This window comes from Micropterus dolomieu, linkage group LG10, assembly GCF_021292245.1.
Source record: "Micropterus dolomieu isolate WLL.071019.BEF.003 ecotype Adirondacks linkage group LG10, ASM2129224v1, whole genome shotgun sequence".
Taxonomy (NCBI): Eukaryota; Metazoa; Chordata; class Actinopteri; order Centrarchiformes; family Centrarchidae; genus Micropterus; species Micropterus dolomieu.
The window spans coordinates 17,896,450-17,905,297 of record NC_060159.1 but is presented as its reverse complement, the minus strand read 5'-3'; the positions used below and the strand labels follow the sequence as shown (position 1 = coordinate 17,905,297).

The 8,848-nt window shown below is 39.8% G+C and overlaps 1 protein-coding gene across 3 annotated transcripts in view; it reads right to left on the bottom strand.

Annotated features, from left to right (window-relative positions):
- LOC123977529 (rho-associated protein kinase 2-like) overlaps positions 1 to 8,848 on the bottom strand; it is a 34,702-nt gene that overhangs the window by 22,289 nt on the left and 3,565 nt on the right. For 2 of the 3 annotated variants that reach the window (XM_046060277.1, XM_046060278.1), the window contains exons 2-7: positions 7,823 to 7,904; positions 7,023 to 7,123; positions 5,237 to 5,374; positions 3,016 to 3,276; positions 2,094 to 2,238; positions 1,731 to 1,869 (exon numbers count right to left, since the gene is read on the bottom strand). In XM_046060277.1, coding sequence (XP_045916233.1) covers positions 1,731 to 1,869; positions 2,094 to 2,238; positions 3,016 to 3,276; positions 5,237 to 5,374; positions 7,023 to 7,123; positions 7,823 to 7,904 — 866 coding nt within the window. Of the gene's footprint in view, positions 1 to 1,730; positions 1,870 to 2,093; positions 2,239 to 3,015; positions 3,277 to 3,686; positions 3,823 to 5,236; positions 5,375 to 7,022; positions 7,124 to 7,822; positions 7,905 to 8,848 lie in introns of those variants that run through there. The other variant, XM_046060280.1, reaches the window with a different exon arrangement.

Below are 8,848 nucleotides of genomic sequence, written 5' to 3'. Positions count from 1 at the left end.
TTGAACAAGACACAGCGTCAGAAGCGTCTCGCCTGGGCTAAAGACAAAAAGGACTGGACTGCTGCTGAGTGGTTCAAAGTTATGTTCTCTGATGAAAGTAAATTTTGCATTTCCTTTGGAAATCAAGGTCCCAGAGTCTGGATGAAGAGAGGAGAGGCACAGAATCCACGTTGCTTGAAGTCCAGTGTAAAGTTTCCACAGTCAGTGATGGTTTGGGGTGCCATGTCATCTGCTGGTGTTGGTCCACTGTGTTTTCTGAGGTCCAAGGTCAACGCAGCCGTCTAACAGGAAGTTTTAGAGCACTTCATGCTTCCTGCTGCTGACCAACTTTATGGAGATGCAGATTTCATTTTCCAACAGGACTTGGCACCTGCACACAGTGCCAAAGCTACCGGCACCTGGTTTAAGGACCATGGTATCCCTGTTCTTAATTGCCAGACCCCACAATGCAGAAGAGCTGAAGGCCACTATCAGAGCAACCTGGGCTCTCATAACACCTGACCACAGACTGATCGACTCCATGCCATGCCGCATTGCTGCAGAAATTCAGGCAAAAAGGAGCCCCAACGAAGTATTGAGTGCTGTACATGCTCATACTTTTCATGTTCATACTTTTCAGTTGACCAACATTTCCAAAAATCCTTTTTTGTATTGGTCTTAAGTAATAATCTAATTTTCTGAGATACTGAATTTGGGATTTTCATTAGTTGTCAGTTATAATCATCAAAATTAAAAGGAATGAACACTAGAAATATATCGGTCTGTGTGGAATGAATGTATACATTATCCAAGTTTCACTTTTTCAATGGAATTACTGAAATAAATCAACTATTTGATGATATTATTGTAATGTTAAGATTGCCACTGATCAGAAAACAGCCAATGAGTGTTCTGACCATGAAACGTCACCACTGTGTGTATTTGCTCAGCTATAAAACATATAAACCATGTTGATTCCCATTTCTCAGGCCCATCTACACTACTCCGTTTTAATACAATCTCCATCCACACCAGTGCTTTAGTTGCGTATCAGAGTTTAAAGTCCTCCAGTTTTGTCCGTCTTCACTAAAACGCACTCCGGAGTTTCAAAACAAAAAACGGGGTTGGCAGCGTTTTCAAACTTCTCCATTTTAGGTCTTCGTTTTCGCCGTTTTAGTCTGGACGGGAGGTGCAAACGTAGCAGAAGGTCTCCGTTTTAAAACGAAAACAGAGCAGTGTGGATGGGGCCTCATCAGCCTCAATTTTATCGGTTTATCCACAGTTTTATTCTCTTTTTCTCACAAGTGCAAATAGACTAGACCAGAGTCTGTCTCCATGTTTGTTTATGTCTGAAGTCACATTTGATCACGCGATATTTTGTGAGATCCTAAGTTCCTTAAATCGCCACTCTGAAATCAGTTTGTATGTGTGTGTGATCCTGCGTCTTGATCCATCTGATGTGTGTGGGTTCTTAAGATTAAAATATTAAATTGGTTAAGCTTTTAAAATCCTTAGTGTGCACCAGGCACTCGCTCTTCTCATGTTCAATCACATGACTCAGCATGTTGTATCTTTATAACCTGGTCGTCTCAGATCATTTATTGTCAGAAAGTTCCAAGTTTAGTTACGATGCAAACAATGTCCTTTCATTTTTCCATAGTCGAAATCTAAGTGTGTATGCAACTGTCTGCACATGACAGGCAGCCTGAAATTGTGAAATATTCTGAATTCTTGTTAAAGCAAGTGCGAACCTGTCAGTAAGAAAGGCACAGATGAGGTCTTTGGCATCCTGAGATATCTCTGCATCATCTGGGAAGATGAGTGTGTTCTTGTGGTTCATGATCTTCCCATAAGTTCCAACCAGGGACTCAGCATAGAAGGGGGTTTCCCCTGCGAACAAAAGTATTTGGAAATTTGGTAGATGGAAATGTTTAGGATTTTAAGGTACAAACAGCACAAACGTGAACATATTGTATCTGTTGGGGGTACGTTGTTGATGATTATACCAATGTCAATACCAAAGACAGGATTTTACATACTATAGGTGCTAAATCACATCCTGTAGACATTTTAGGTGACAAAAAACATTGCTGTATATACGGTAGGGCACTTACCAACCAGCAACTCGTAGATAAAGACTCCTACAGACCACCAGTCGCACTCTTGGCCATAGTAACCATCACCACCCTGAGACTGAAGCACCTCAGGGGAGATGTAGTCTGGTGTGCCTACTGCTGTTTCACAGTGCACCATCCCTGTCTGCAAACAGAAAAACACACAAGATTTACTATAGAAGGGTTGGTACAACTAGGGAAGGAAGCAGAATAAACATTTCCACAAAAATATGTAGCGCAGGGTCTGGACAATGGCTACAATGTACATTTATATTTTCCATGACACAAAGAAAGTGTTTAAAAGCACAATGTACAGCAGTAAATGTATGAAACTAAACACATACAATTGTAATGATCTTGTCTAACATAGCTCTGAAAGCTATTACTCAATATTATAGATATTCTGAGACAATGGCAGAAAAACTGATTATTTCATTGATTCAGGATTAGATTCAGATATAGTAGATAGTTCATTTAGTGCAGGGTTTAATCTCTGCCAGACTGTTTTGACTGTGTTCATGTGACACATTTTGTCTGCTGCCAAAATGTGCTGAACCGCATGTCAGCCAGCTATTTAGAAATTGCTGTGGTACAAACAAAAAGGTGGAAGAACATTTCCCGACTCCAAGGCGGGGCCTCAGCTGAACTCCAGAGTGGTTGTTTAGCACAACAACTTCAAAAATAACCTGATGCAAGAGTGCAGCATTGGGCTTCACTTCACAGCCTGAACACTTGATGGTGCACTAGGGCACTGAAAAAAGGGGAATGGTCTTGAGAGAGAGAAGTAAAAACACACAAAAACACTCTATTCAACTTAAGTGCATTCAATTCAATAGTAAAATTACTCTAACACAAAAGGTGTCTTAACTTGATCGCCTATCCAAGTACAACACATTTGAAAACAACTGTAAACTTAACCTACCTCGTCCATCTTCATGCATGTGCCAAAATCTGCCAGTTTGAGGTGTCCGTTTTGGTCCAGCAGCATGTTATCAGGTTTAACGTCACGATGGATGAAGCCCAAGGAGTGGATGGCGTCCAGCGCCAGCACTACTTCAGCTGTGTAGAAGCGAGCCCACTTCTCAGGTATGTCGTAGTTCATGGTGAGTGTGACCAGGTCGCCTCCGGCCATGAACTCCATTACCATGTAGAGGTGTCTGTTGTCTTGGAAAGCACAGCACAGCTAGGAGGCAACAAACGTAATAACTTAATGTCACAGTAAGAAGAATTATTAAGCCTTCAATTTGATACAGATTTCACTATAGGGTGTAGGTGTGTTATCTCTGGATGATCTGCACTCATTTTCACACTAAACCATAGACTATTATTTCATGTTCATGCCTAAATCATGAAGCCAGGTTATTACCCCAGTGCATACTAAGTAGAGCTGGGGAAAAAAATAAATCAACATAATATTACACATTGTGATATAAGATTAAAATATCACGGGGGTTCTCCTATATGCTTCGATTATTGTGATACAGTGTTAAATGTCTTTTTAAGGAAGTATTACAGTTAAATTGTGAATTTTGAGCATCCTTTGGTCATCATAATCTACATTAGTAGTCATATTGAAAGTGCTTCCTAAATTACCTCTTTGTATTGGACATAACAAAGCCAGACACATACTCCACTGCAGAGAGGAAGTGTGAGGCCGGCCTCCCCAGGTGGGCTCCAAACAGTTTCAGGGGAGGCTCAGTCAATGGAAATGAAACAATATTGCATTATTTTTTAAATTAGTTATCAAAAGCAAATCACATAGAATAGCCTACATGTGTGTGATTTGGTTACAGAGAGAGTTCAGAAATACAGTAGTTTTGGGGAACAGTTTTTCCCTCTTTATCAGTCAGATTGACAGACCTTTTTTATTGTATTTGCTGTACTCTGAAGTTATGTCAAACAGCAATATTAGGCTATCTTGGCTCAATTGTGGCATGTCTATGGGATCAAATAATAAAATCATGATCCAATAGGCATCCAGGAATTGAGCGAAACTAAGCAAGTAAGCCAAGGAGAGGTGAGGGGATGTCATTCTTTACATTGATGTGTATAAATATCTTTATGTATTTTTCTACTATTTGCATTCAATGCTAAACTGCAAAATTTCAGCATATTTGAGTTGTTCCTATCTAGTTAGTATTTCATCTATTAAAAGGTGGGGTAAGCAATTCTGGAGTAATCCAACACCAGGACAAATACCATGATATAGAGCGAACAACGATACAGCAAGTAATGTAACAAATGTTAGCCACGTTCAGGGTTAGCAAGTTATTTGCTACAGTTGCTGCAGTGAAGCTAACTTGTAGAGAGGACGAGACGGTGCCAGAGCAGCGCAGCAGCTCCAGACAGTGCTAATCACAACTCTCATGCTACTATAGCTAACATCACAACAACAGCATGTCTAGAATAGACAAGTAGAAAGTAAGCAGAATGTCCGCGGGCAAGTCATTTAACGCCACCTGACACACAAATCATGAATGGAATACTGTTGTGTGGTGGGGTGTGGGCCACTTTGTTTGTTTCCCATTTACAGAGTCAGGGCTTTGCACAAACACCGGATGTTTTTCCAAGGCGCACACACAGAGTGGATCGCAAGCGGAGATATTCGCAGAATTTGACAAAAAGAAGTGTGTTGGATTAGAATTACATACCCCACGTTTAACTGTTTATCAATCTAATTTCCAAAAGATGTTCCATATCAAGATATACAATATATTGCTATTGTGACAGAAAATTACATATCACATGATAGAAACTGTACCCATATAGTTAATTCTAACATTATGAATACATATTTAGCATTAAAATCTTTGTATGATCCACCATTAAACTCTCTAAAAGCTTAAACATTCTAATCTAAATCTCTAAATCTCTGTCGATTAAATAAAATAAAAAAGAACATGGTATTGTATGGCTGGAATTAACATTTAGCTATTTTTGGTGGACTTGAAACATTTTATTTTTCCCTTTTCCCAATCACCTGTATTGGGAATGTTCTAATATTGTTTGGCACACTTAAGTCTCTGCAGTGAAAGGAGGCCGGGTCTAAATATGCATCCTTGTTTTATGTTTAAATGTGAAATCCTTCGGCTTTGTTACATATTTTGTCTTGCTGACAGAATACAATTGGTGTATGTGCACACCTGAACAACCCAGGGGCTGTTGGAAAATGCCATGATGTGCCTCTCCTCCCAGAAGAAGGCAGAGTCTGACCGCTTGATCATCTCAAACTTGTTGAGCTGCTTCATGGCGTAAACCTTCTGAGAGGCCTTGTGACGGACCTGCAGCGGAGGAGGGCAAGACAAAGAAAGGAGATGTTGTGTAAACAGTTTTAAATTTACAAGGACAATAAGAACTAGACAGAATAATGACCAAGATAAAATGAGAGACAGAGAGAGAAAGAGAGAAACAGAGAGGGGAGCCCGTAATTACAGACACACACCCATAAAAAGACATGCTTACACAAGATTTTAAGCACAAACACCCTAAGCCCCCCCTCTCTACACACCCCCACACCAGACTTCACGCTCATCTCCCACACATTGAGCCTGTCCAGGCTTGTTTCTACCACAAGACACTCAGCAGAGACCACATTCAAGCTTTCACCGGGACAAGAGAAAAGCATCTGAAACATCTGGAGAAACTGGGAGTTTTTAAAACAACTACTGCTTGCCTTAATTACGTTTTTTAAACACAAAATTAGGCCACAATGAGGAGAAAAATGCCATGTATTTTTGAAATACCAAAAATAAGTTGCAGATGTTTGGTAGATTCACAGATTGTTGCTCCCTCTAGTGGTTCACATTTCCTGGTGTTTTAGTGCAAATTGCTGAATTGAGGAACATCTGGAGAAACTCTCCTTGCTCCATCTCCCTTTATATCTAATGCTGCATAATTTAAAATCACACTACAATTACTGCCTCACGGTTGTATGCCTCCCCCAATCAATAAAGTTGCAGTTTACATTCATGTCTGTCCACAATCATATAGTACATGTAGTGAATATTTAGAAGGAATTAAATCAAGGGTATAAACTGTATGTTTTGGCTAAATGAAAATGATAACTATATTAATGATATGATTCCAGTGAATACACATTGTTGAACGGATTAATAAGGGATTATCATACAGGTATTGGGTAAACAGATCCAGTACACATGGACTAAACTACTGTGTAAAAATGTACTTTTTTTAGTATAGCTACATAAAATATGGTGCTTTTGTTTTCTACCATTTTTAGATGCAAAGCCTCTCTATGAGCTGTAAACAAAAACTCACTCACTTCCTCACAGGATCAGGACTACCTGGCTCCAATACGTTATTTGCATTCAAGTGATTCTCATGTGATCTTCAAAATTCAGAATGAGGCATGAAATGAAAGGCAGAATTGACAGAATTGATAAGATGGTGGAAAGCCCATACAGCTGGTTAAGTTGTACGGGACAGTTGTACTTGTTGTGTTGTTCCAGTCAACATGTGTGTGAAATCTGGAATTTCCTAATTCATTCTTATAATATGGCTAAAAACCTATTTTAAGGTCACAATGACCTTTGAGTGTCTGACCAACTGTTGTATATGGTCACAATCTCCCCTTCTTAGTTATGCTGTTGAATATTGGCCAAAAATTACCATTAAAATCTTATTAGTAATCTTATTGTGCCAAATGCAGTAAAATGCCCACTAGCTGTTCCTGAGATTTAGCATTCACAAGAACTGGACGGACGGACAGACAACCGGAAACATGATGCAACCTCATAAAACATTATTCATCAGCTCCTTGCAGACAGTATTCTCACCACTTTTATATAACGACTAGCTACTGTCTATCTTGGCCAGGACGCTCATGGAAAAGAGATTTTAAATCTCAACGAGCCTTTCCTGGTTAAAGAAAGGTTTAATAAAAATAATTAAAAAAAAGAAAAATCTCACCAGCTGCACTTCTCCATAGGCTCCTCTCCCAATCAACTTCACTTTTTCAAAGTCTTCAAGCTTCACCTGCAGCTCTCGCAGCTGACTCACTGCCTTTTCATCTGCCGGACAGACACATGCGCAACACAAAAGGTCATGCTCCAACCATTTAGGTTCAAAGGATCAGATCAGTTGTTAACTGCTGGATCAGAGAGAGATCCATGACAGTTTATTAAAAGTTATATCCAGGCTAAAGTTATTTATTAAAGATAGTTTTTAGATGAGAAAGACAGATTTTTGAAATTTTTGGAAGACATGCATAATGCAACATAACGGTCATTTCAATCTTTGTAAATGGCCTCAAGACAAAGATAAAATGCAAAATATTTCACAAAAAAGTATTAGAAAAAGCAAGTATATACAAAAGTGACACATCAAACTTTTAGTGAAATTTTTTGTTTGTTTGTCTTTTATATGATATATTTTGGCTGTCAGGCCACATAGCAGCTCATTTGAACAACAAGATGTAACTTACAATCGGACTACAGAGGATTTCTTCATATATTTCGTATCTATTTTGTGACTTTTTGCAGAAACAACAACCACTGAAGAACAAGGATCAAGTTTTTTGTCACAACACAAGGTTTGGAAATGAATGCTTTACATCATCTAGACATAAAGTCCCATTGTACGTATAGTTTGTGTGCTTTGACAACCAAGTAACATACTCAGTCCCCCATGACCAGATTGCTCTGGTCTGTATTTCATTCAAGCTAAGCACGAGAATCTTGACCTTCACGAAAACACACTGTAGCTCTTACATCGGTTCAGAAAGGCCTCTATGTTTTTGTTTTTCCGCAGGGCAGGATAGTTCAGATCAAGAGCCAGCGCGTTCATGGAATCCTGAAAGACAGAAAAGACAACAAAACTAAATCACCCATTGGAAACAAAACACAAACAAACAAGTAAACAGAAACAAGGTATTATTTAACTTCTAGTTTCACCTTGGGTGCAATAAACACATTATTCAACAATTTTGCCTCTCAAACTAACCATTACATTCATCATTCAATGTTGGAACTTTTAGCGCTTGGGTTTGGCTTAATTTAGTTAGATACCGTCATGTTTCAAAGCTGATCTGAAGCTTCGTTTAAGTTGGGAAGGAAGGAAGGAAGGAATATTTTCTCGTGACTCTCTCGTTAAGTTAGGACAAGTCTTGTAAATTTGGCAACCCTGACTGTCTGCTGGCTGATAAAAGACAACAAAACTGAATGAATAGAGGAAGCAAGCGAGGAAGCAAGGAAGGAAGGAATTACATTTTGTGAGTTGTGTGTTGCTAAACGCAACATTAATGGTTAGAGAACATGATACTGCTAATGTGCAGCATAACAAAACAACGACAGGAGGACAATGGATGCAGGATCTTAAGACACAACAAGTCATGCAACAACAATAACGAGTCACATGACGCCCAAACACATAGACTGTGACCTAGGCCTCCCAACACCCGCTCCTACCAAACAAACAAATGAGAGGGCCAGCGGCAGCATCCGACTAAAAGCCGGGGCCTTAGTGGTGTCATCAGTGCTTAAACCAGCGCTGTTGAGTTTCACATAGAACCAAAAGGTCTCTGTGATCTGAACGCAGGTGGCTGGCAGGGCAGGGGGGGGTGAGGGTGTAGTATGATCCTCCCTAAAAACAAGGGTCAAGTGAAGTCAACCAGTGTGTGTGTGTGTGTGGGGGGGGGTGGGGTGGGGGTGGGGGGGGAGTTGAGTCATAGTGTCTATCGGACTGTTTGTTCGGGGACATGTGAGTGGGTGGGCAGGGGGCATGTGGAACAATTCTGC